The following is a 27,179-nucleotide window of genomic DNA, read 5'->3' as shown; positions in this document are numbered from 1 at the left end:
AAATACAAACTGATTCCTCCAGCTCCACAGTCCGCTTCCACTGTGCTCCTGCTGGTGTTGGAAAGGCGTCCTGTAGAGCTGGCAGTAGAGGCAAAGGGCGAGAGTGTGCCACAGCCGGGTCCAGGCACTTCAGTGTGTGCCTGGTCCTGTCTCCATCCGGATGGTCCCAGGGACAGGGTGGACACGGGGGGGTGCAGGGGTGCCTTCTCCACCTCCGCAGAGGTGGGCGCAGGCCTGTGCAGCTGGCGAGGTGGTTGATGTCAGGAGAAGTCCGCGAGGGATGCGTGTCCCTCTGATGGACAGTCCTCAAACCATGGGTCTGTTATCTCTCTAGAGAGCCTTCCTGTGGCAGAGCTGGGGGGACAGGCCCCAAGAGGCCGGCCTGGAGCAGCAGGGAGAGAGTTTTGCTCCACCCTCGGGGCTGTGGTTTGGAGGCCTCTTTGATCTGGCAGAGGCAGAAGAGGTGAAGTTGCAAGCCTCAGGTCCCTCATGCTGGCGGGTGCCCGGGCACCCCATGAAGGAGGAGCGTGACATGGCCCTGATTTTCCTGGCCGCCCTGCTGGGACTGGCAGACTTTGGTGAGATGCAACTTTCAGGCTCGGGAGAAGGAGGCAAGAGTTTGCGCAGCTGGTGGTGGAAGGGAGGAGACGCGAGGCCTGGCTGCCCGGGGGATCCGGGAGTGTTTCTGTAGGGAGAGCTGGGGCTGCAGACGGGCACGGCACGAAATCTGGGAGATGTCAGGAGGGAGTAACGGGCATAGGAGGAGGAGTGAGACCTGCCCTTACATTTGCAGGTACAGAGCATTCCTGAATGTGCTGCTAATAGATATGAAGCCTGAAAGAGGGAAAGACGCTGTTTGGGGTCAAACAGAGCAGGCTAACTCGAAGCAAGAAGAGCTGAAATGCCGTGAAAGGACAGGGCAAGAGCAGAGGATGCGGTGTGCCATATGGAGGAACTGTTATAGCAGGAAGGTATGGTCAGAGGTGGGAGAAGAACAGCTCATGTCTTCTGCTGCTGAAGGAGAGACCAGCAGTTAACACAGCTCAGAGGCAGATATGGAGAGAATCAGTGGACTGAAAGACCTGTGAGTACTGCTGAAAAGCAGGATGATCTGGGGCGTGAGGAGTGGCAAGATCCTGCAGAAAGAAGTGTGCAGGGACAAACAGCTCAGCATTTCAGAGGCGAGGAAAAGTGAGGTGGGTAGTGGGGACAGTGAGCAAGCTGATGAAGTGACAGACGGACAGGTACACGGGCAAGCAAAGCTGAAAGCTCTTTCTGGCTTTACAGGTCATGCCCAAAAGGACTCTGTGCTCCAGTTCCCAGCAGAAGTGACCATCCAGGTGGGACACAGCGCAACTCTGCACTGCAATTTCTCCACCAGCTATGCCAATCCCTTCCTCTACTGGTACCAGCAGCTCCCAAACGAGTTCCCTCAGATGCTGCTGTGGGTGAGCAAGTACAGAGCTCGTGAGGATTCGAGGAGGTTCTCCTCTGCATTGTCTGTGGAGACCTCCCAGGTGCTTCTGCATGTGCGGGGTGCCGAGCTCCAGGACAGCGCTGCCTATTTCTGTGCACTGAGCCCACACTGGTGCCCAGAGCTTGCAGCACTGCACAGAAACGTGGGGGGTGCTCTGAGGAGCGGTTCCCTCCCTGCCACCGCTTGCATGTAGCTCTGAGCCCAGCCTGCCCAGCAGTGGCACCTGGGGCTGTGGGGAGGCTGGGCCTCTGCCTCCCCAGCCTGTGCTGCTGTGAAGCACGTGCCAGCATCAGTTTTACAGCTGTATCCAGAGCCAGCGTCTTTGATGATGAAAAGGGTCCAAGGAACCTGACTTGGGGCAGACCCATTGGAGGCTACACCACAAACAAGCCAAACCAGGCTTGTAAATGCCCTCTGCTTAAAATGGCTGGTAGACTGGAGTGAGTGCTCAGGGCAAGTAACCTCGCAGCTTGTCTTCTTCTTCCCTTTCCCTGTGCCTCCACTGATGGCCACAGCTGGAGAGCGAGGCTTTTGGTAGGAGGCACAGCTGCTCTTACGGTTTTGCCGTGTGGCCATAGTAGCCCAAGGAGGGAAGAGCCCTTCCTTGTCCTGCATCTGGGGGTCAGCAAGTGAAAAAGACCCATCAGCCAGACGTTGGACAAGATTCTCTGTTCAAACCCTTCCTGCACTCACCCACTGCCGGAGAGTGGTCCCACTCTTTGTCACGTCTCTTCTCCTTCTCAGGGAAATCACCAGTGCTCGGCTGGGAGGAGCCCCTATGTCCCTGAGTCCATGCTGGTTCCTCTGTCCCACAGCTGGTAACCACATCTCAGTGATCTTGTTTCCTCCCATAGGCAATGGAATGGTTGTGGGGACCTCTTCTCAGGCAGTCCCACCCCAGCATTGCATGTGGAAGCTCAGCTGGAGGGTGCTGACTTTCCAGCTGGATCCCACCCTGTGAATTGGAGTCTGTTGCTCATGAAGTGTCATCCACTTCACCTGAGAAAGCCCAGGGTACTTGGTTGTTGTCCTGCTGCTGTTCCAGGATGGCCTGCCTCTCCCAAGTGATGTGGGTCTGCTCTGCCAGCCCTGTTGGAGGCTTTGCATGCCCCTATTTATCTCAGGGGCCTTTGAGCAGCGTTGATGGGGAATTGATGGCAGCCCTCAGTGTTCCGCACTCTGCTGTGTCTCGGGTCCCTTGGACATTTCAGGTCCTGCTTTTGATTGATCTCCAGGGCTGCAGAGGGCTTCAACACTCCACAGGCACAATTCTCCCCCAAAAGCAAGGAATGACAAGCAGTGATGGCTACCTGAGGACAGACCTAGGCTCAGGCTCTTTCTCCAGCCTCCGTGGGCTGTCCCAGGGATTTTCCCAAATGCCACTGAGAAAGAGAGCACGGCTGACAAGGGTGGGCATCAGCCCGTCCTTGAGCACTGGTGCCTGGGCCTGGCTGCAGGTCTAAGAGCCAAATGCCCAGGACAGGTGGACGCCAGAGAATCGCCTCCAGAAGCACCACTGCTTCCAGAAGGGAGGAGTAGACGTTCAGTCCGGACTCAATCATCTCACCTGGAGAGCTCTACACCCAGGTGAAATCAATCCCGCTCTGTTCATAAAAGTGTATCTGCCGAGTTGGTGCCTCCTCCTTATGAAGTGGTCGCATGGACGCCCTTCACTGTCAGTGTGCAGAAAGAAGAGCTTTGGGAACATGATTCATCTGTTCTGGAATGAGAATGGGAAGGGGAAAATCAAGTGCCCTCTGGAAGTGCTAATGTCCCCCCAATGAGTGTGAAGAGAGGCTTGCTACCCAGCCAGCCTTTCACAGCCCTGCAGTCTGGGCATTGGCCAATCACATTAAGGTGTTTTCACAACAAAGCCCGAAATCGGTGGAACAAGGACTGTTAAAAACTGATGTGGGGTTTTAGATGTGGAAATGCCCTGACATATCTAGCATGAAGCATAGTCATTTGCATATTTTTAATTAAAAAAGTGCCTTCAGAAATGGATACAAGAATCTGTATCGCAGAGAAAATGATTGATGACATCTGGCCCAGAGAACGTCAGCCTGGATGTCAGAAAGGCCAGCAGCAAGGTGGCCAGAAAGCCTCCCAGCCAGGAGCTGAGCACCAGCCGAGCAGAGAGGACACTGTTCATGAGGGAGCTGTATCCCAAGGGGTAGCGTGTGGCTGGGTAGCGGTCATAGGGCATGAGAGAGAGGAGAAAACACTCAGTGGAGCCGAGGGAGAGAAGAAAGAACAACTGGAGGATGCAGACACCGAAGGAGATGGTCTGGCTAGTCCCTAGCATGACTCCTATGGCTTTGGGAACAACACCCGTAGTGTACCAGATCTCCAGAAAGGCGAGACTACAGAGGAAAAAGTACACTGGGGTACGGAGGATATTGTCCATCCACACGAGGGCTATGATGGATGCATTGCCCATGGCTGTCAGGGAGTACATCAGCGCAAATACCACCACAGGGGAGACCCGGGAATGCCACATGCCTGGGAAGCCAAGAGGGATGAATTCTTCCACACTTGTCCCATTTGCAGTGTGCCCCAAGTGTTGAGGTTCATCTGCAAAGACAGGAAAGTCTCTGTGAGAGTTCGCATGCCTGTGCTGGTCCTTCAGATGCTACTGGTAGTGAAACAAAGCCATCATCCCTGAAAAAGTAGTTGGTGCAGAGCACGCGAGAACAGCATCTGCCCTAAGTTAAAATTGTCAGGGAAATCCTTTGCTCCATCTAGTGGGAGTATACACCAGAGGGTCACCAGCATCGTGAGCATAAAAACATCCCCACACCCACCTCATCAACGCACTGAAGCTCAAACTGGCCGCACCGAGGAGGCGGTTTTCTGTTCCCCGCTGTGTGCCACAGGGAGTTGGATCTCCGGGGATCTCATGGGTTTGCTGGAGATGGGTGATGCTCTCTCTTCACACCGGCCAACCTAAGAACAGCAGTGCCATTCTCTGAAGTGGCTGTCAGGCTGGGTGTTTGCCTCCTGCCTGCAGCTGGGGTGTCTGAACCTTGTCAGGAGCTCCGTGCTCTCTTGCGTGGCCCCTTGCTGACAGGCGGGAGACGTCTGAAACAGCCACGTCCCAAGAGACTGGAAACGTCAAGTATTTGGTGCTGGATATTCATGTGGTCCTGAAACCTCCAGGGTGGAGATAACTAAAGGCAACTCTGGACACTGGAATACAGAGAGAGTAAGGTAAGGGATTGACCTACCTCATTTCCGAGCCTCTCACTGCAGCTAAGGCCTAAGTCTTCAGTCTTCCTTGAAGAGAAGATCTAAGTAAAGATCTAAGCGCAAAGTCAGACAAGACATGAGTTGGGGGAAATTGATCTCCCTTGCCTCCAGAGCAGGTGTCTGCAGGTGAGCTGCTCATCTTTGCTCCGTTGATCATCAGCGGAGAGAAATAGGCACTGTCAAACCTCAGTTCACCCTGTCTCGTACAGATCAGGCAATCCATGCCTACCAGCATCTATTTTTCTTCTGTTCACACTCAAGATAGACTAGACAGCTGGCTTCAACAACACACACACACACACGTCTCAACCTCTAGGCATCTAGAGTTAGTTGGGAAGACTCACACCCAAACGGAGGCTGTGTACACTGTCCAGGGCCACCACACAGGAGTTGGACTTGACAGAGTCATCTTCTGCAAGTCCTGTGTCCAAGGCTTCAGTGTGGTTGAGGAGAGACTGATCTGCACTTGGCGTGAGGGGGAGATGCAGCTGGTGAGAGTAACGTGCCCCACTGGAGCCCTTTCACCCCCACAAAAGCCCATTCCCTGCTCTCTGTCTGTCCCTGAGTCCCGTGGACATGGATATGGGCTTTAGCCATGGGACGCGGGTGCTTGGAAGGCTAAGTAGGTGTGGGCTTATTTATTGTTCGGTGAGGATGGGGACCTGGTGACAAATGATCGGGAGGAGGCTGACGTACTCAATGCCTCTTTCTCCTCGGTTTTTACTGGTATGGCTTCTCCTCAGGCCTACCACATCCCTGAGCCTTCCCACGGACTCTATGAGAATGAAGCAGCACCCACAGCAGAAGCAGAAACAATTAACGAGCTCTTATTATTATTTGGACATACACAAGTTCATGGGACCACATGGGATGCATCCAAGGGTGTTCAAGGAGCTGACTGGACAGTCCCTACTCAGTCCCTGGAAGGAAGAAGGAGCAAATAATCTCAGAAGCCACTGCTTGACTCATGAAAGGCAAGAAGGGGGTTGGGAGCAGCTCACCTGGGTTTACCGAGGGCAAATCATGCCTCACCAACCTCATTGCTTTCTGTGAGGAGGGGACTGGCACTGTGGGGAAGGGGAGGGCACTGGCTGTGGTGTACCTTGACTTTAGCAAGACCTTTGCCATGCCCTCATGGGTGCACACACATGCACCCCTAGACACACGCAGAGGTATGCGCACTCACAGGCACACACACACACAGATATGTGTGCTGTTGGGGAATTTTTATGGTACCCTTTGAGGCAAATTAAATACACGCTTTTGCTTAGATTTGAAGAAAAAAAAACACCAAATGATCAATGTCTTGGACAGAGTCCTACCCCCATAAGCAGTTCTGGAAAGAGTCTGCAAAGATGTGTCAGGAGCCAATTCCTTATGTGCACTGGCACCAGCACCAATCCTGTGAGCGTTGGCATGCGGCACTTCAGCCTGGCCTTGGGTCTGTCCTCCAGCACCAGCTCTGCTGCCCAAAGGTGGCCACTGAGCATTCACATTCCAGATTGCTACAAGACAATGTGCAGCTGTTTCTTATCTCATCACCCAGGGAAACTGCACCCCCTCACAGGGAATCCTTCTGGCTCTGGCATTCCTGCTGCCACCACTTTAACCCCTTCTGTGTTTGAGCCTTCTTGTTCTCTGCGGCAGATCATTGCTTGGTCACCAATTGCCACTGCTGAGCAGTTACAATTTGAACTTCCCCTTCAGTGCACACACAAATTCACACACACGGGCACAACCACACGCTTGAGCTTACACGCAACCAAAGAACAACTCATACGTGTGCACTTGTAAAGAGGTGTGTGCACACACGGGTCAAAAGGAGCCCATGTGCATACCGACATGCACAGCCACGCCCCATACCAACATGTACGCACAGATATCCAAACACACGTGCTTATACATATGCATGCTCCTACACGCATGCATTTGCATACAGATCTACATGCGTGCTCCTCCACACAGAGGCACACACACAAAAGCACACATCTACACGCACCTATGCCCACACAATTACAAATATGCAGACCAGCCACACACATTCATGCTCTCCTGCACGAAGGCACGTGCGTAGGCTAAAACACGTACACACTCATGGACACAATTGCCCAAACACACACACACATAGAACATTTGTGCACACCCACGTTTGCATGTGCATTACCACAGGCACACACATGTATGTGCAAGTGCACACATGAGCACAGCCAGATGGACACGTACGTGAGCACGATCATGCACACACCACTGAGAACCAGGAATCCTGACACCAGCCCTCAGCCCCTCTAGATGACTCTAGCCAAGTCCTTCAGACCCTACAGTTAAGGCAACGCATCAGTCACTGGCCAGTCCCATCAGCTTTCATGAGCTCAAGGGTTTGGCAGTGGTTCAGTCAGCAGTTTTGTCACTGTAAGATGGAGAGAAATCACAGCAGAGTCGAAGCTGTCATGGCCTTTTCAGACTTTGAGCTTCTCCGTGTCTCAAGTCTCTGTGCAAAGGATAATACAAACACTAGAGAACAACCCCATTGCTACAGCCCCCCAAAGAATCCCCATATTACAAGGAAAAGAAAAAGAATTCCTGCAGAGTTAGAAGCTCCTATCTGACCTTAATGATCTCCTCAAGGGTCTGGGACCAGCCCTTGTGTCTCCCATGAACGTGTTTCCCAGGGACATTGCGCAATCTCCATCCTGGGAGGTGTTTGAGGATGGACAGAATGTGACCTTGAGCAACCTGATCTAATGGGATCTGTTCTGAGCAGGGTGGTGATCTAGATCACCTCTGGAGGTCCCTTCTCACCTGCATTCTGACTCTGTGAGTCCCCACCACCCCTGCCCTCCCTGACCCCTGCACACCCATGGGCACGTGTGTCCTCACACCCCCTTTGCCTCAACACCACTTTTAGGCATGGTGCTGGGACTGCAGAGGGGCAGCTGAAGGGAGGCTCTCACCCTCCTCACTCCCACCCGCAGGACACCAGTGGCTGCTGTTTCCAGCCCCTGAGCTCGGAGACAGCTCTGGGAAGCTGCTCCATCTCCTGGGGCAGGGCCCTGCTGCTGCCCCGGGCTGCCCCCGGCGCTGTGCAGCCTTATTCTTGCTGGGGAGTCCTTGCTGGAGGAGGGGAGAGCCCATTCCCGGGGAGAGCAACTTGTGCCCCTGCAGAGCCACCGAGCCCTCTCAGCCCGGGCGAGACCCGAGCGGCGCCGGCGCAGGGCTCAGCCCCGGGGCGGAGCTGGCGGCGGCGGAGAGGAGAGGAGGCGGCGGAGAGGAGGCGCCGCGGCCGGAGCAGAGAGCCGGGGCTGGCGGGGGGCAGCGAGGCGCGGGCGGCGGAGTGGCGGGATGCGGCGGTGCCGGGGCGCAGGGCTGGCGGGGCTGGCCGCGGTGCTCCTGGGTGCGCGGGGCTGGCGGTGGTGGATGGGGCCGGGGCTGTGCCCGGGCTGCTCCCCCGGGAGCCCAGCGCCAGCTCTTCCCTCTCCTTCTTCGACGTCTCTTTCCCCCTCCCTGCCTCTCTGCCATCTCTCGTCCCCCTTTCCAAACCCGCCGAGTCCCCTCTTCCTGGTCTCCCTATTTTTCCATCATCTCTGTCGGTACGAGCTTTCTTGCACGTATCCCTGCTTTTCCATGCCCCCTCTCCTTCCCCGGTGCATTCCGCAGTTCTTACTGCCCTGAATATAGCCCTCTGGCCTTCACTGTAACAACCCCTCTCCCTGTCTGCTCTTCCTCCATTTATCCACCCATTTTTTGACTCCTCTCTCCAGGCATCTACCATCCCTAAGCCCTCTTCATGCTCTGAGACCCCTCTCTCATCTCTCCCTCTGCTTCCTTCATACCTGTAAGCACGTTTGCTTTCCTGCACCATGCCGTTATTCTATACATCCTCTCATCCCCCTGTGCATTCAGCATTTCTCCTTCTTCTGAATTCAGCCCTCCTTCCTTCACTGTAATACACCCAACTCCCCTGATTCCTCTCCCTCTCGCCACCCATCCATCCATGCACTTGACTTTCATTCTATCTCTGCATGCACCAATTCCAAATTCCCCCACCGAGTTCTCCCCTTGCTCCACACACCCACACCACGATCACTCTCCATCCCTGTTGATGGGAACACGTCCCCATCCGCTCCAGTCTGGCTCTGTCTCACTGCCGCTCTTCCTGACGGTTTCTCTGGGAAAAGAGCCATCAGAGCTGGGTGATCTTTGGTGATCTTTGGCCTTTCCTTCTCCTTTCTCGGCAGTGGCTGCGGGCAGAGCCCAGGTGCAGCAGGAGCCGTCGGCAGAGACCACCGAGGGCACCGGCATCGCCATCAACTGCTCACACCCCAACATACAGACCAGCGACTTCATCCTCTGGTACCGTCAGCTCCCGGGCCGAGGCCCCGAATTCCTCGTGAGAGGTCTTAAAGGTTCCAAGGAACTGCAGGAGCCGCCGGGGCGGCTGTCGGTGGCGGCAGACCGCCGGTCCAGCGCCCTGTGGCTCGCCCGGCCCCGGCGCGGGGACGCGGCGGTGTATTACTGCGCCGTGGGAGACACGGGGAGAGGAGCCGGGGCTGCGGCCGGGCACGAACCGCCGCGGGCGGGGCCGGGCGGGTGTGTCGGGGGCGGGGGGACAGCCCCGGGCGGGCCCGCCAGGGGGCGCTGCCGCTCCGCCCGCCGGGGCCGCCCCGCCCCGCCCCGCCCCGCCCCGGGGCGGTTCCCCCGCCCCACCGGCACCGGCACCGGCCCCGGCCCCGCCGAGCCCCGCAGTCCCCGCGCCCCGCAGCCTCGGTCCTTCCCTGTCCCTGTCTCTGCTCCTTCCCCTGAACACCCCATGTCTTGCACAACCCCAAAACACTTTTTCACTCCACCCGTAAGGAGTCTGATCCCCCTGTGGGCAGAAACACCCCCAGTTTATGCGATGATCTCCTCACCGTTCTGGCAGGCGTCATCCCCAGACAAGGGGTCGGTCACACTACCCTGAGGGTCAGTGAGAAGACTGCGGTAAAGAGGGTTGTGCTGGACGTCCTCCTGCCAACGAGCAGCCGTGTGTCTGTCTCTGGGTGGGACGTTGACAGCAGTGCTGTTCCCAGAGACATTTCCCTTGAAGGACCTCATCTGTGGTCTGGGGAGAAGGGAGAGAAACCCCTGTGGGCACAGGGCGTCAGACACCTGGATCTAGGTGCCTTTGGTTCTTCCTCCTCTCAGACACTGGCGAGGGACAAGGAGCCCATCAGGGCTGCGAAGGGGCCTGTCTCCATCTCCGAGAGAGGTGGGTGCAGGCCCCTGCCTCTGGCTGGGCACTGGATGGCAGGAGAAGTTCACCACGGACACTCCTCCCTGGCTGGGGGCTGGCTGGGCTGGCTGTGATCTCCGGGAGGAGCAAAAAGCAGGAAAACTGCCTGCAGCCTCCTATTGCCTGCCAGCAGACTGCTTGATCCCTTCCTTCAGGCTCCTACGGGAACTTTCAGGTGCCCCAGGCCCCTTTGGCCATGAGACCTGGAGCTGAGAGGCAGCGCTTCTACACCAGGGTATGTCTGCCTGAGAGGATGCTCCAGCACCTTCTGACTTGGAGGGCTGAGAAAAGCCCAGCTGTGGCCTGACTGCCCAAACATGAACCTCCCGCTGCTGAACAACCTCCCCTTGGCCCTTGCAAACCTGGAACACAGTGAGGGTCACAGTTTGGGGTCTTTCCTTGGGCTGAGCACTTCAACAACTCTAATTTCTCACCCTACAGAGCAGGGTGGCAGAGGTGTGGAGTCCCAAGGGTGCCTGACGCAGAAGAATCTCTTCTTCATTCCCTCCCACCAGCTAATTACACACACCTCCAAGATCCCCCATGAGCCTTCTCTTCCCCAGGCTGAACACTGCAGACCTCTCAGCATGTCCTCATAGGAAAGATGCTCCAGTCCCTGCACCATTTCGCTGGGCTCGCTCCAATATCTTTCTTGTACTGGGGAGCCCAGAACTGGACCCAGCACTCCAGAGGTGGCCTCACCAGCGCTGAGTAGAGAGGACGGATCAGGTCCCTTGTCCTGCTGGCAATGCTCTTCCTACTGCAGCCCAGCACGCTGTTGGCCTTCCTTGCCACGGGGGTGCATTGCCACAGCAGACTCAGGAACACCCCCGAGCCCTGAAACTGAGTGGGACAAGCAGTGAGTATTCAGGAGAAGTATCCCAGCTGCTTGTCCAGATCTTACTCTTCCTCAGCATGCCCCAATGACCACTGTTGGAGAAGGGGGCTCTTGGTAGGAGACGTGACTGCTCCTGCGGTTTAACCTCCTAGCCAAAGAAGCCCAAAGAGGGAAAATGTCTTCCTAGCCCTGCATCTGGGGATCAGTGAAAGCCTCAACGTGTGAGCAAGACCCATCAGCCAGGCACAGGACAAGATTCCCTGTCCAACCTCTTGAGCTGTCCCCCTGCTTTTCAGGTCTCTCCTCCAGCTCTGGGGACTCACCAGTGCTTGGCTGGGGGAGTGTCCCTGTGTCCCTGAGTCCCTCTGGGTTCTCTGCCCAACAGAAAGATGCTGGTGGCTGCCGTTCTCGGATCCAGTTTGTCCCCCTCTGCACACGTCTCATCCACACGAAGGTGGATGAGAAGCCCCATTCCCACCTGGATGGGGTAAGAATGATGAGATTTGGATCCGATCTGGAGGTGGAATTCAGGTCTGTCTTCATCCTCAGCTGTACACAAAGAGCTCTGAGGGTGGATTCAGGATCTTGCAGGAGATGCAGGACATCTGGGAGGGCAAACAATAAATAAGTTGCAATATGGGGGTGCAAACTAACTCCTTCCAGAATGACATTTTATGTGACCTGAGTGCTTTTTCACACCCACCTTACATCTGAAACTGGTTGGACTTTTGGCCAATCTTTCCCTTTTCCTTCATGTTTGTAACATCTCCGCTGTCCTGGAAAGGGAATGCCATGGCTTAGCATTGCTGCAGGTGTTGCAGGGAGACACTTCAAAGACTGAGCTCAACATGGGGTTTCCTCCCAAAGCCTTGACTCCAGAGACCCAGTTTTCTCTGGGGACAGGAGCCCTTCGGTGTCCTGAGGAACTCGCTCACCCGAGCAAGTTCAGCAGAGGCCACTGTCGGGGCATGTGGGAGGTGAGAGCTGCTGGTTCACTAAGGCTGTCAGACCAAGTCCCTTTTCCTTTCAAAGGGAAGAAGAAGTAAAAGGGAAAGTGATAAACAAAGCACACAGGGACACCAATCTCTGAGGAAGTGATAAGGGAGCCAAGGAGGGAGACCAGAGCTCTGCAGCCTCTAATTGAGGGGCCATTAGGGAACTATTGGTGTGGCTCTGAAGTGGGTCAGGCTGAGCTTTGTAAGTGACAAGAGGTGACAAGAGGAACCTGAGGATTTGGGATGTCTGAGGGGGGTCCTGCAGGACTAGGCAACACTTGTTAAGGCATGCTTAGGGGAAGGGTCAAAGGTGGGGGGGAGAGGGGGGACTGGGGAGGAGCAAGGGGAGGCAATAGAGAGGAGGAAGGATAAAAGGAGGTATCTGCACCTCAGCAGGGGCTGGTCAGTGCCCTTGTTGGGATGAGCCCTGCGCCTGATCACCACAGTCCCCCTGCCTTCTTATTAAACCCTTTCTTAACCATCCTTCTGTGCAACTTCCCATGCGTGAGGTCAGGAACTGGGGAGACTGGTGTGAAAGAGCGATGTGGGTGCCAGTAACTGGGAAACCAACCAATGGCCATGGGGATTGTAGGCCTGGGTGCCAGCAGCTGGATGGGCCAGGGTGTGTGTAGCAAGGTCTGGGTGCCAGCAACTGGAGAAAGAAGAACACATCACAGGGCTCATACCTCTTGCTGTCACCAAGCGGAGGGACCACATCTCACGTGTCTGTGTGAGAGGTCAAAGGACTGGTGACTGGAGGCACCTCAGTGCGTTTCTTATTTTTCCAGGCTCTTCTCTATGGTGTCCAGTGACAGGACAAGAGGCATTTGGCACAAACTGAAACAGAGGAGGCTCTGTGTGAACACCAAGAAACACTTTTTCACTGTGAGGGTGAGGGAGCGCTGGCACAGGATGCCCGCACGGGTTGTGGCGTGTTGTGGTTTAACCCGGCAGGCAGCCAAACACCACACAGCTGCTCGCTCACTCCCTCCCCACACAGTGGGATGGGGGAGAGAATGAGGTTGAGGTAAAGACAGAAAAGGAAGGGGTAATAATAATAATAATAATAATAATAATAATAATAATAATAATGGTAGAATATACAAAATGGATGATGCACAATGCAATTGCTCACCACCCACCAACCGATACCCAAGCAGCGATCGCTACTTTCCGGACCACGCCTCCTAGTTCATATACTGAGCATGACGTCATATGGTATGGAATACCCCGTTGGACAGTTGGGGTAGCTGTCCTGGCTCTGCTCCCTCCCAGCTCTTGTGCACCTGGCAGAGCATGGGAAGCTGAAAAGTCCTTCACTCCTGGAAACACTACTTACCAACAACTAAAAACATCCCTGTCTTATCAACATTCTTCTCATACTAAATCCAAAACACAGCACTCTGAAGAAATTTTCCTCTACCCCAGCCGAAAGCAGGACATGGAGTCTCCATCCTTGGAGGTATTCAAAATCCATCTGCACATGGTCCTTTGCAACCCGCTCTAGGTCACCCTTCCTGAGGTGGGGTTTAGGTCCGCTGACCTCCAGAGGTCCCTTCCAAATTTACCAATTCTGTGTTTCTGTAACACAAGGCATGAGGAGGGTCTGAGAGAACTGGCCTTCTTCAGCCTTCAAAAGAGAAGCTTAAGAGAGAGCATTTTGATCCTTCTAACAGTTGACTGAGGATGAAGGGCCAGATGGAGCCAAACTCTGCCTGAGCACAGAGATAGAGCAAAGGGCAACGGACACGATCTGGAACAGGAGAAATTCCTACCAGAAATTTGGAATTGTGGTTTTTTTAACAATGAGGGTGGAGCATGTGTGTAGATAGATCCCAGTAAGAATGGGACTTTGGCTCCACAGGGAGTTGATTAAAATACCATTAATTGGGTATAACACAAGAAGGTCAAGGGGGATAGCATGCATGACGTTATGCCCTTTCAGATGCTGGGAACCCTGAGTTTTGGAGCATAAGCTGGGGTTGAGCACATAGTGCAAATCCTGCCCATGCTGAGATTCACTGGCATTGTCGTCTTTGAAGTTTTCATGGGATTTTCTTGGAAATAAACCACTCCTGATTTCTACTGTTGAGCAAAAGGACATTTGTATGAAAGCAGGGTGCTTCACTCCTAGGTCAAGGCAAGGACGTGTTAGTGGCAACGTTGCCCAGTTTGCCAAGTGATATATACAGCTCAGCACCGCCCAGCTCTGTGCCTGCTCAGGTCAGGTTAACTTAACGGTAATGAACAGTTTGTTATCTCTGCCACGACTGTGGCACGGGATCACCCTTTCAGCTCTGGGTGCAGGGCTGCCCTATCCCCACCCCTCGCAGTGCAGCACTCCAATGGGTGCCCCATGGGCTCCCTGGGAGTAGGGGGTGACCCCCTGATTCCTCATCCTGTTCCCTGCTGACCCCTCACCCTTTCCCCAGAGTAGGAGTAGGTTCTCCTTGTCATCCTGGGCTGGTGGCATCTAACAGCAGTGCTGGAGCCAGGTTCCTCTCTCGCACCAGAACAGGACACAGCCAGAGACCCTGGGCTGCTGCACAGCAGGGTTCATCTCCTGTCTTGGGGGATTTGGGGCAGGGGCGTTGTTCCCAGGCAGCTGAGGAAAGAAAGGGGAGACGTGAGAGAAACAGAAGAGACTTCTGTTCCCAGAAGAAATAACAACGTCCCCAGAGAGCTGAGGACCCCAGGGGAAGATGTGAACCCTCAGTGGGGAAGAAAGCCCTGACCTCCCAAATGGCCCGGCAGTGGGTGTGCAGAAGAGCAGGCGATTCTAGCTGGGGAGGTGAGGATTCCACTGCGAGCTGACCGGGAACAGCCCCTTCCCACGACTGTTGCCCCCAGACCCCCAGGGCCCCCGTTGTGGAAATGTGCAGTTGCCGTTGGCTGGGGGAGCCACAGGTGGTGCTGCTGGAGGAGGGAGAAACCCAGAAGGAGCATTTCAGGCACAGCAAGAACAGATCCTTTCTCTTCCCCGCTTCTTCCGTTGCTCCCCCAGCAGAGTCGTTTCCGGCAGCTCTGTTCTCTCGTTTTCTGACTCTCTCTCGCTCAGCAAACAGGCAGGTTGGTCTCGGCATGCCCCTCGGATATCTCGTCCTCGCTGCCTTCCTGGGGCAACGGCTGGGTAAGTCCTGGCTTTTCATCAATGCAGACTTCATCTTCCCCCCAGGAAACCCTCGCCAGCCTTATCAGGACCACGTGGGGAACTACTCCTGAATTACAGGAAAACGCTGGGAAATGTCACCTCACATTTGTGGGTTTGCAGCGGTTCTCTCAAGACGCCTTTGCTGTTGGAAAGGAGAGAGGAGAGAAGAGGAGAGAGACCTCAGACCCCTTCTCCTGCTTTTCTTTCCCTTTCAATCCATTTCTCTCTCTCTCTCTTCTGATCCTCCTGCTGTCACTACAGGAGATCTCAGCTGTCGCTGCACTCCCACATTTTTCCCTTTCCAAACACAAATTACCAGATCCTGTCAATGCTGCTACCGGGACTTTAAAGCCTTCATCCCATTGACATTAATAGGGTGCCCCAGTCTGCCTCCTGGCTGGCATATGTCTGCCATGGCCTCCAGTTTTCTGCTGGCTTTCAATACAGCCAGGGCTTCCTCTTTCTACCATTCAGCTCAGCTTTGTATGTATTCAGGCACCCAGGAGCCCTTGGAGATGACAGCGATGGGGAAGGAACTCCATGGGCCCCTCAACCTGCTGGAGGGCTGCTGGTCCCAGCACACAAAGGTCAGGCATGACAGGCTGTTCCCTGGTCCTCTGGGCAGTAGGAGCAGGAGCAGGGACACAGCACAGCTCTCCTCAGGGTCCACGCCGGGCTGAGAGCTCTGAGCTCCTGCCCAGAACCACTCTCCCCTGGCTGTCCCCAGGCCTCAGGATTTTCCTGCAGGGCAAGTGACAGGGAACCTTCTCCACTAGGGCTTTGCATCCACTCCTGGTTTGCTTCCCAGAGCCTTTCCCTGCAGAGCTGCTGACCTTCACTTTCTTCCAGGCACCATGGGGCAGACCACCGTCACCCAGCAAGAAGGACAAGTCACGGTGAGGCAGAGAGACACCTTCCAAACAACCTGCACATACCAGACCTCTGACTTTCGAGGTTTGCTCTGGTACCAGCAGAGGAAAGGCCAAGCCCCACAGCGTATCTCACACCATGCAGCAGCTGGCCCCAAGCGCAATGGCCGTCTCACCACGCTGCTGAGCACCACGGGGGAATACAGCCTCCTGCGGCTGGAGGAAGTCGAGGTCTCTGGCAGTGCCTTGTACCTCTGTGCTGTGCAAGACACCCTGGTGCAGGGAGTTTCCTTGGCTGTGCAACAACCCAGGGGAGGGAGGGGATGTGTCTGGGCAAGGCTGAGCTTGGGGGAAGGCGCCCTGAGGTGTCCCCTGGCAGCGCTGCTTCCCTTCTGCACCCAGGGATCTGCAGGACAAGACCCCCCAGGATGCCAGGGGCTTGCTCTCAGCCCCTCAGGCTCAGTGTTAGTAAATTCCTGCAAGCCCAGGACTAATTAGGTCCATCACGCACTGACCAGCCCCACCCAGAGGCCCCTAGAGGGCATTTTGACAGAGATTTGTGGGCTTGTTTGCTCTCTTCAATAAGTAAAGGCTCAAACTGGACTTGAGTCAAGCCATCAGTTATCTCCAGATGTTCAGCCTGTCCCAGTGCGATGTTTGTGCCTGAGGGGCAGAGCAAACCACACAGAACAGCCCCAATGCCAAAGGCCCAGGCGCTCTCCATGTTCCTAACCAATTAGCAAAGAGACCAACGTACAAATGAAGACTTACAACCCCCCGGGCTCCCTGCAGTCTCCTCAGGGGAGTTAGAGGGCTCGATGATCATCTGCAGCTCCTACACAGGGAGCAGTGTTGTGGTGATGAGCTCCCACAGCAGCAGGGGACGGTGTGTCTGGGACAAGCCAGATCTGCAGCAGGCTGCTGTAGGGGGATTTTTGTGTTACCCCTTGAGGTGAAACAAACACACGTTTGTGCTTAAATAATTACAAAAAGAAGTTAATGAACAATGCATTGGGCAGAGTCCTACCGCCATAAGTGGTTCTTCAAGGGGTCTGCAGAGATGCATCACAGGCACATCCCTTATATACACTTGCATCAGCACCAATCCCGCGACCGGTTGCATGGGGCGCCTTAGCCCAGCCATGGGTCCATCCCTCAATCCAGCTCTCCTGCCCCAAGGTGGCTCCTGAGCTCTCCATTCCAGGAGGGCTGCAGGACAATGCTGGGGCCATTTCTTATCTCAGCACCAAGGGAAACTGCACTCCCTTACAGGGAGTCCTTCTGTCACGGGCATCCCTGCTTCCAGCCCCTTTAACCCCTTCTGAAGTTGGGCCTTCTTGCCCTCCATGACCGATCATTCCTTGGTCACCAATTACCATTGCTGAGCAGTTACAATTTGAATTTCCCCTTCACTGCAGATGCTGAGGCTGGGGATGGGCAATGAGGCTGTGCTCAGGAAGCTTCCTCCCTCCCCAAATGGATTCTATGTGGTGTTTTGATCTCCTCAGGCTTGAGGAGACTCTGCTATCCATGATGTAATGTTTCCTGTCCATTCCAGACACCAGTTTATGCAGTTTATGTTCCCATAGCACACCACATGAAGCCGCAGTCTTCTTATTGTCAGTGATGTAAACATGCAGGGAAAGCTCAGCTCTCTGGTAAAGTACAAGCTGCACACATTGAGCCTTGCATTTCTATATTAGTGATTTGTTCATCTTGACCACTATTAAGAAGAGGAGGCACATCCATCCTCCCCGACAGCAACTGGGTTTGTCTTCTCTCGAGACAGGGATACATGAAAACTGGTTCCATTGTGTTATTTCCCTCCTGAACTTCAGCCATGGCGGTGATGTAAAGAGCTGCTGTACCTTCTCCTTCTCCTGTCTGCGTGGCCAATGATAAAACACAACAAACGCAGACAATGAAAAGCTCGATCCAGGCAGCTCCCAGCATGGGGCATCCATGGGCCCCCGTTCCCCTCTGCTCTCTGGGAGACAGCCCCAGCCTCAGCCTCCTATCAGCAGGTGCCTCATCCACCCCACTGGACCATCGTTCCAAGGAATCTCTGGGGACATTAAACATTCCCGTGGGAGCAGGTTGCTTGCTCCTGCTCCTCCGGTATAATGGACGGGCACGTTCGGCACCACATGTCCTTTGTCTGCTCAGCCAGGAATGACCAAACTGTGCCTGGAGCACTGCTCTCCTCCCCTAAAGGGTTCTTCTGTCCTTTAATCCCTGGGCACAGAGGTGGCTCCTCAAGGGAAACACCTGCATGAGCAGCAGCTGCTGCAGAAACTCCCCACGCGGGGACAGGCACTGTCCCTCACTCTGCTGGGTGGGGGACACCCAGCACAGCCTCTGCTTTACAGACGGACCCTCTCCAAGCTTCACGGAGTCACATGAGTGACCTCCCAACGCCTGTGCTAGCCAGGGCCCCAGACCCTGTCCCCTGCGCCCACCCTTGGGGACAGACTGGCAGGGGAGGTTCTCTCTCTGCTACACACCTCCTGCTCCAGAAGAGAAGGCAGGTGAAGCCTTCTTCAGGCGGCTGGGGAAAGCCCCACAGTCACAGGCCCTGGTACCCATGGGTGACTTTTGCCACCCCAGTGTCTGCTGCAGGAGCAAACTGGCTGGGCACAAGCAAACCAGGACATGGCTGGGGCACAGGGAAGACAAATTTCTGATGCAGGCAATCCATGAATGGACTAGGAGAGAGGCTCGGTTAGACCTGCTACTCACAAATGAGGAAGAACGGTGGGATGATGTGAAGTTCAAGGGCAGCCTTGCCTGTGGTGACCATGAGACTGTGGGCCTTGAGATCCTCGGAGGACTGACCAAGACAGACAGGAGGATTACTGCCCCCGACTTCAGAAGAGCACATCTCGGTCTCTTCAGGGACCTACCTGCTTGGCAGGATGCCATGGGAAACTGCCCTGCAGCACAGAGGGTCCCAGGAGAGCTGGGTAACCTTCAAGGAGAGCCTCCTCAGAGCACAAGCATGGTCCTCTGCAATGCGGACGAAAAAGCAAAGCTGGAGTGGAAACCAGCAAGGGAGGTGAAGGGAACCAGGAAAGGTGTCTCCGAGCCTATGGGCAGCAAACGGAGGGCTAAGATGTGATGAGATGGGGTCTCATTGCTCGGTGAGGAAGAGGACCTGGTGACAAATGATCGGGAAAAGGCTGACGTACTCAATGCCTATTTCTCCTCAGTTTTTACTGGTATGGCTTCTCCTCAGGCCTACCACAGCCCCAAGACTTCCCACAGACTCTACGGGAATGAAGCAGCACCCACAGTAGAAGAAGAAACAATTAACGAGCTCTTACTATCAGTTGGGACCACTTGAGATGCATCCAAGGGTGTTCAAGGAGCTGACTGGACAGTCCCTACTCACTCCCTGGAAGGAAGATGGAGCAAATAATCTCAGAAGCCTTTGCTTGACTCATGAAAGGCAAGAAGGGGGTTGGGAGCAGCTCACCTGGGTTTACCGAGAGCAAATCATGCCTCACCAACCTCATTGCTTTCTGTGAGGAGGGGACTGGCACTGTGGGGAAGGGGAGGGCACTGGCTGTGGTGTACCTTGACTTTAGCAAGACCTTTGCCATGCCCTCATGGGTGCACACACATGCACCCCTAGACACACGCAGAGGTATGCGCACTCCCAGGCACACACACAGATATGTGTGCACACACGGTCTCACACACCTGGGCACAACCACACACCCGAGCTTGCACACACCCAAAGAGTAACTCAGACGTGTGCACTCATAAAGAGGTGTGCACACACGTTCCCAAAGGAGCCCATGGGCAGACACAGGCACAGCCACCCCCCCATACCAACATGGATGCACAGATATTCAAGCACTCATGCTTACACGTATGCATAGTCCTAGCACGCATGTATTTGCCAACAAATTTACATGCACGCTCATGTACAGAGATGCACACACATAAAAGCACACATCTGCAGACGCGTATGCCCACACACTTTCATATATGCTGACCAATGTCACACCCATCCATGCTCACCTGCATGAAGTCACATGCATGTGATAAAACACAGGGGACAGGAGGGACGGCGGCAGTTTAAAAGCCAGGGTACACGCCATTTCATTCGAAGCCACCGAGGCGAAGGGCTCCGGAGCAGAGGATCGCGCCGGGGGACCCTTCCTGAAGCGGCAAAACCGCGGCAAAAACCGCGAAGGCAAAAGCGCAGGAGCGAGAGGGTGCCCCAGCCCCCTCCCCCGAGCCGGAGGAGCGAGCTCCTGACGGGCGGCGGCTCTGACTCAGCGCGGGCGGGGCCAGGAGGGACGGCGGCCGAACCCCCTCAGGTACAGGAGCAGCCCCAGGGAGCGCGAGCGACCCCGAGCGCGGCGAATAGGGCGTGGCGCGGCAGAAGGGCGTGGCGCGGCAGAAGGGCGTGGCGCGGCAGAAGGGCGTGGCGCGGCAGTTGGCGCGGCAGTTGGCGCGGCAGTTCGCGCCGGCAGGGCGCAGCCCCCCTCCAGGCTCCAGAGGCTCAGCTCGTGGTCGTCGCCCTCCCAGAAGAGGACCTGGCCATGGTATCCACTCGGCCGAAAGCCATCGCCAGGAGAAACGTGGCGACCCAGCCCGAGCCCCCACGCAAACACACATCTGTCCAGGCCTCCGGCTGCAGGGAGTGCCTGAGCCTGTCCCTGGTACAGGAGGGCAGCAGAGACGCCTGTGTGCGCTGCGACCAGGTGGATGATCTGCTCAGCCTGGTGGCAGAGCTGAAGGGGGAGGTGGAGAGGCTAAGGAGTATCAGGGAGTGTGAGAGGGAGACAAATTGGTGGAGCCGCACCCTACCGTCCCTGAGGCAAGGGCAGCACATGGAGGCTCCACAAGAAGCGGAGGAACCCTGCCCTCTTGCCACCAGGCAGAAGGAGGGGACCCAGGCGACGGGGGGGAATGGACACAGGTCCCTGCTCGGGGTGCCAGGCGAACCTCCACCCGGCCTCCCTCACCTCAACCTTCCCAGTTGCCCCTACACAACAGATATGGAGCTCTGGAACTTGAGGGCCAGACAAACGAGGACACAGATGAAGGCCCATCCAGGGGGTTGCCCAAGGCGAGGCAGCCAGCCCCACACATTACAACTGCCTCCGCTAAGAAAAAAAGGAGGGTAATTGTCATAGGTGATTCCCTTCTGAGGGGGACGGAGGGCCCAATTTGCCGGCCAGACCCATCCCACAGGGAAGTCTGCTGCCTCCCTGGGGCCTGGGTGAAGGACATCACTAGGAAGCTCCCTGGTCTGGTGCAGGCCTCTGATTACTACCCGCTACTGGTTATACAGGCTGGCAGTGAGGAGGTTGCAGAGAGAAGTCCAGAAGCGATCAAAAGGGACTTCAGGGCACTGGGGCGACTGGTGGGAGGATCGGGAGCATAGGCAGTGTTTTCCTCCATCCCTTTAGTGGCAGGGAGGAATACTGAAGGGAACAGGAAAACTCATGGGATCAACACATGACTTAGGGGCTGGTGCCATCGGCAGAATTTTGGCTTTTTTGACCACGGGGAGGTTTCCCCGGCACCGGGCCTGCTGGCAATGGACAGAGTTCAGCTGTCTCACAGGGGGAAAAGGATTCTCGCATATGAGTTGGCGGGGCTCATCGAGAGGGCTTTAAACTAGATTCGAAGGGAGAAGGGGATAAAACCAGGCTCACTAGAGAAGAGCCTAGGGACCGCACGCCAATGTCGGGGGAGAAATCGGCAGCCCAGCTCAAGTGCATCTACACCAATGCATGCAGCATGGGCGGCAAACAGGAGGAGCTGGAAGCCATTGTGCAGCGGGGTAGCTATGACTTAGTTGCCATCACGGAAGCATGATGGGATGAGTCTCACGATTGGAGTGCTGCCATGGATGGCTATAAGCTCTTCAGAAGGGACGGCTGAGGAAGGAGAGGCGGTGGGGTAGCCCTGTATGTTAGGGAGTCCTTCGACTGTCTAGAGAGCTCAATGGTAGTGATGACGAGGTCGAGTGCTTGTGGGTAAGGATGAGGGGGAAGGCCAACAAGGCAGATATCCTGCTGGGGGTCTGTTATAGACCACCTAGCCAGGACGAGGAGGCAGACGAAATATTCTACCAGAGGCTGACAGAAGTCTCACAGTCGCTAGCCCTTGTTCTCGTGGGGGACTTCAACTTCCCAGATGTCTGCTGGAAATACCACACAGCAGAGGGGAAACAGTCGAGGAGGTTCCTGGAGTGTGTGGAGGATAACTTCCTGACATAGCTGGTAAGCGAGCCCACTAGGGGAGGTGCCTCGCTTGACCTGCTGTTCACAAACAGAGAAGGACTGGTGGGAGATGTGGTGGTCGGAGGCTGGCTTGGGCTTAGCGACCATGAAATGGTAGAATACTCAATACTTGGTGAAGTAAGGAGGGGGGTCAGCAAAACCGCTACCATGGACTTCCGGAGGGCGGACTTTGGCCTGCTCAGGACACTGGTCGAGAGGGTCCCTTGGGAGACAGTCCTGAAGGGCAAAGGGGTCCAGGAAGGCTGGACGTTCTTCAAGAAGGAAGTCTTAAAGGCGCAGGAGCGGACTGTCCCCATGTGCCGCAAGAAGAACGGGCGGGGAAGACGACCGGCCTGGCTGAACGGGGAGCTCTGGCTGGGACTCAGGAAAAAAAGGAGAGTTTATCACCTTTGGAAGAAGGGGCAGGCAACTCAAGAAGAGTACAGGGATCTCGTTAGGTCGTGCAGAGAGGAAATTAGAAAGGCAAGAGCCCAGCTAGAACTCAACCTGGCCACTGTCGTGAGAGGCAACAAAAAATGCTTTTACAAGTATATTAATGACAAAAGGAGAGCCAAGGAGAATCTCCATCCTCTATTGGATGTGGGGGGGAACGTTGCCACCAAGGACGAGGATAAGGCTGAGGTACTCAATGCCTTCTTTGCCTCAGTCTTTAGTAGTCAGAGCGGTTATCCTCAGGGTACTCAGCCCCCTGAGCTGGAAGACAGGGACGGTGAGCAGGATAAACCCCCCATAATCCAAGAGGATGAAGTTAATGACCTGCTATGCCACCTGGACGTTCACAAGTCTATGGGGCCGGATGGGATCCACCCGAGGGTACTGAGGGAGCTGGCGGAGGAGCTTGCCGAGCCGCTCTCCATCATTTACCAGCAGTCCTGGTTAACTGGGGAGGTCCCGGACGACTTGGAGGCTTGCCAATGTGACGCCCATCTATAAGAAGGGCCGGAAGGAGGATCCGGGGAACTACAGGCTGGTCAGCCTGACCTTGGTGCCGGGGAAGATCATGGAGCGGTTCGTTTTGAGGGCGCTCATGAGCCATGTCTGGGACAACCAAGGGATCAGGCCCAGCCAGCACAGGTTCATGGAAGGCAGGTCCTGTTTGACCAACCTGATCTCCTTCTATGACCAGGTGACCTGCCTCGTAGATGAGGGAAAGGCTGTGGATGGGGTCTACCTGGACTTCAGTAAAGCCTTTGACACTGTCTCCCACAGCATTCTCCTAGAGAAGCTGGCGGCTCACGGCCTAGACAGGTCCACTCTTCGCTGGGTAAAAAACTGGCTGGACGGCCGAGCCCAGAGAGTTGTGGCGAACGGAGTTAAATCCAGTTGGCGGCCGGTCACGAGCGGTGTTCCCCAGGGCTCAGTACTGGGGCCGGTCCTGTTCAATATCTTTATCAATGATCTGGACGAGGGGATCGAGTGCTCCCTCGGTAAGTTTGCAGATGACACCAAGCTGGGCGGGAGTGTTGATCTGCTGGAGGGTAGGAAGGCTCTGCAGAGGGACCTGGACAGGCTGGATCAATGGGCCGAGGCCAACTGTATGAGGTTCAACAAGGCCAAGTGCCGGGTCCTGCACTTCGGCCACAACAACCCCAGTCAACCCTATGGCTTGGGGAAGAGTGGCTGGAAAGCTGCCCGGAGGAAAAGGACCTGGGGTGCTGGTTGACAGCCGGCTGAACATGAGCCGGCAGTGTGCCCAGGTAGCCAAGAAGGCCAACGGCATCCTGGCCTGTATCAGAACTAGTGTGGCCAGCAGGAATAGGGAGGTGATCGTGCCCCTGTACTTGGCACTGGTGAGGCCGCACCTCGAATACTGTGTTCAGTTTTGGGCCCCTCACTACAAGAAGGGCATGGAGGTGCTGGAGCATATCCAGAGGAGGGCAACGAAGCTGGTGAAGGGTCTGGAGCACAAGTCTGATGGGGAGCGACTGAGGGAACTGGGGTGGTTTAGTCTGGAGAAGAGGAGGCTGAGGGGAGACCTCATCGCGCTCTACAACTCCCTGAAGGGAGGTTGAAGCAAGGTGGGTGCTGGTCTCTTCTCCCAAGTAACAAGCGATAGGACGAGGGGAAATGGCCTCAAGTTGTGCCAAGGGAGGTTTAGGCTGGACATTAGGAAAAATTTCGTTACTGAAAGAGGGTCAGACCTTGGACCAGGCTGCCCAGGGAAGTGGTGGAGTCACCATCCCTGGAAGTATTTAAAAGACGTGTAGATGAGGTGCTTAGGGACATGGTGTAGTGGGTATGGTGCTGTTGGGTTGACGGTCAGACTCGATCTTAGAGGTCTTTTACAACCTTAGTGATTCTATGATTCTATGATTCTATGCTGCTGCCCCGGGCTGCCCCCGGCGCTGTGCAGCCTTATCCTTGCTGGGGAGTCCTTGCTGGAGGAGGGGAGAGCCCATTCCCCGGGAGAGCAACTTGTGCCCCTGCAGAGCCACCGAGCCCTCTCAGCCCGGGCGAGACCCGAGCGGCGCCGGCGCAGGGCTCAGCCCCGGGGCGGAGCTGGCGGCGGCGGAGAGGAGAGGAGGCGGCGGAGAGGAGGCGCCGCGGCCGGAGCAGAGAGCCGGGGCTGGCGGGGGGCAGCGAGGCGCGGGCGGCGGAGCGGCGGGATGCGGCGGTGCCGGGGCGCAGGGCTGGCGGGGCTGGCCGCGGTGCTCCTGGGTGCGCGGGGCTGGCGGTGGTGGATGGGGCCGGGGCTGTGCCCGGGCTGCTCCCCAGGGAGCCCAGCGCCAGCTCTTCCCTCTCCTTCCTCGACGTCTCTTTCCCCCTCCCTGCCTCTCTGCCATCTCTCGTCCCCCTTTCCAAACCCTCCGAGTCCCCTCTTCCTGGTCTCCCTATTTTTCCATCATCTCTGTCGGTACGAGCTTTCTTGCACGTATCCCTGCTTTTCCATGCCCCCTCTCCTTCCCCGGTGCATTCAGTGGTTCTTATTGCCCTGAATATAGCCCTCTGTCCTTCACTGTAACAACCCCTCTCCCTGTCTGCTCTTCCTCCATTTATCCACCCATCTTTTGACCCGTCTCTCCATGCATCTACCACCCCTAAGCCCCCTTCATACTATCTGAGACCCCTCCCTCATCTCTCCCTCTGCTTCCTTCATACCTGTAAGCACGTTTGCTTTCCTGCACCATGCCGTTATTCTATACACCCTCTCATCCCCCTGTGCATTCAGCATTTATTCTTCTTCTGAATTCAGCCCTCCTTCCTTCACTGTAACACACTCAACTCCCCTGATTCCTCTCCCTCTCGCCACCCATCCATCCATGCACCTGACTTTCATTCTATCTCTGCATGCACCAATTCCAAATTCCCCCCCCGAGTTTTCCCCTTGCTCCACACACCCACACCAGGATCACTCTCCATCCCTGTGGATGGGCACACGTCCCCATCCGTTCCAGTCTGGCTCTGTCTCACTGCCGCTCTTCCTGACGGTTTCTCTGGGAAAAGAGCCATCAGAGCTGGGCGATCTTTGGTGATCTTTGGCCTTTCCTTCTCCTTTCTCGGCAGTGGCTGCGGGCAGAGCCCAGGTGCAGCAGGAGCCGTCGGCAGAGACCACCGAGGGCACCGGCATCGCCATCAACTGCTCACACCCCAACATACGGATCGACGACTACATCTACTGGTACCGTCAGCTCCCGGGCCGAGGCCCCGCGTTCCTGGCGCTCGGCAGCAAAGGGTCCAAGGATCTGCAGGAGCCGCCGGGGCGGCTGTCGGTGGCGGCAGACCGCCGGTCCAGCGCCCTGTGGCTCGCCCGGCCCCGGCGCGGGGACGCGGCGGTGTATTACTGCGCCGTGGGAGACACGGGGAGAGGAGCCGGGGCTGCGGCCGGGCACGAACCGGCGCGGGCGGGGCCGGGCGGGTGTGTCGGGGGCGGGGGGACAGCCCCGGGCGGGCCCGCCAGGGGGCGCTGCCGCTCCGCCCGCCGGGGCCGCCCCGCCCCGCCCCGCCCCGCCCCGCCCCGGGGCGGTTCCCCCGCCCCAGCGGCACCGGCCCCGGCACCGGGCCCGAGAAGTCCCCGCACCCCCCGCTCCGCAGCCCCGGGAGCTCCTCCCGAGGCGGATCCGGAGCCGCCCCCGGGCAGAAACCTTCTCCCGCCCCGCACCCCTCTCACCCCCGCACTCCCACCGGGACGCGGACAGAAATCCCCCGCGACAGCGGCGGCGGCGGCGGCGGGGAGGAATGGCGACCGGATCGGCGGCGGTGTCCGGCGGTGCCCGGGAAGGAGCGACTGCAGCCGCCGGCCCCGCGGGCTCCCGGCCGGGAGCAGCGCCTTTCTGCTCTGCAGAGGGAGGCGGGCAGCAGAGATCCTCCTGCCCCCGGGCAGCCGGGCAGCCCTCGGTCCTGCCGCAGGGACCGGCCACTGCTGCTGCGCAACGGGCAGGGGCTGGGGATCGCTTTCACCCCACGAACATAGCCAAGCCCTGTTAGAGCAGAGAGACCCAACTGTACAGGGCTAATACAAGCCTTTGGTTTGAAACCACAACCAGAGGTGGTTTCTGGCTGGTAACCTTGTAAAGAGACTCAGTGTCGTGGTGTAACCCCAGCCAGCAACTGAACACCACACAGCCGCTCGCTCACTGCCTCCCTCCATTGGGATGGGGGAGAATAGGGAGGGTAAAACAGAGAAAACGTGTGCGTTGAGAGAAAGATAGTTTAATAACTGAAATAAAATAAAGTAAAAGAGGAGGAGGAGGAGAAGGAACAGTAGTAGTAATAATAATAATAATAATAATAATAGAATATACAAAGCAAGTGGTGCACGAAGCAATTGCTGACCACCTGCCAACTGATGCCCAGCCAGTCCCCACACAGCGATCGCTGCTTCCCGGACCACGCCTCCTAGTTCATACAGTGAGCATGACGTCATATGGTACCTTGACGTCATATGGTACCTTGGATCAAGCAGGTACTGAATGAAAGGACACAGAGCTTGATATCGCTGTGCTCTGAGTGGAAGGACAGAGCCTTTGGTTTGCACGGGGAAAGCCAGCAAAATGATGACTGCTTTGGTCTTCCACCTACAAGGACCTTCGTACCCTGCTTTGGAATCTCGGTCTGAGTGCCCAGC

At 56.3% G+C, this 27,179-nt stretch overlaps 1 pseudogene and 2 gene segments (V, D, J or C); 2 read left to right on the top strand and 1 right to left on the bottom strand.

Moving 5' to 3' along the window:
• Positions 1 to 3,470: 3,470 nt before the first annotated feature.
• Positions 3,471 to 4,138, bottom strand: LOC142091774 (olfactory receptor 6F1-like; annotated as a pseudogene).
• Positions 4,139 to 8,065: 3,927 nt separating this feature from the next.
• On the top strand, positions 8,066 to 10,117 carry LOC142091613 (T cell receptor alpha variable 4-like). The segment is given in 3 exon segments: positions 8,066 to 8,117; positions 8,962 to 9,113; positions 9,645 to 10,117. Coding segments are annotated over 3 exon segments (243 nt in total).
• Positions 10,118 to 24,720: 14,603 nt separating this feature from the next.
• Positions 24,721 to 26,525, top strand: LOC142091773 (T cell receptor alpha variable 4-like). The segment is given in 3 exon segments: positions 24,721 to 24,772; positions 25,619 to 25,970; positions 26,462 to 26,525. Coding segments are annotated over 3 exon segments (468 nt in total).
• The last annotated feature ends 654 nt before the right edge of the window (positions 26,526 to 27,179 follow it).

The sequence above is a fragment of the Calonectris borealis genome, chromosome 22, assembly GCF_964195595.1.
Source record: "Calonectris borealis chromosome 22, bCalBor7.hap1.2, whole genome shotgun sequence".
Taxonomy (NCBI): domain Eukaryota; kingdom Metazoa; phylum Chordata; class Aves; order Procellariiformes; family Procellariidae; genus Calonectris; species Calonectris borealis.
The sequence above is the reverse complement of the archived record's forward strand: the minus strand, read 5'-3'. Positions and strand labels throughout refer to the sequence as shown.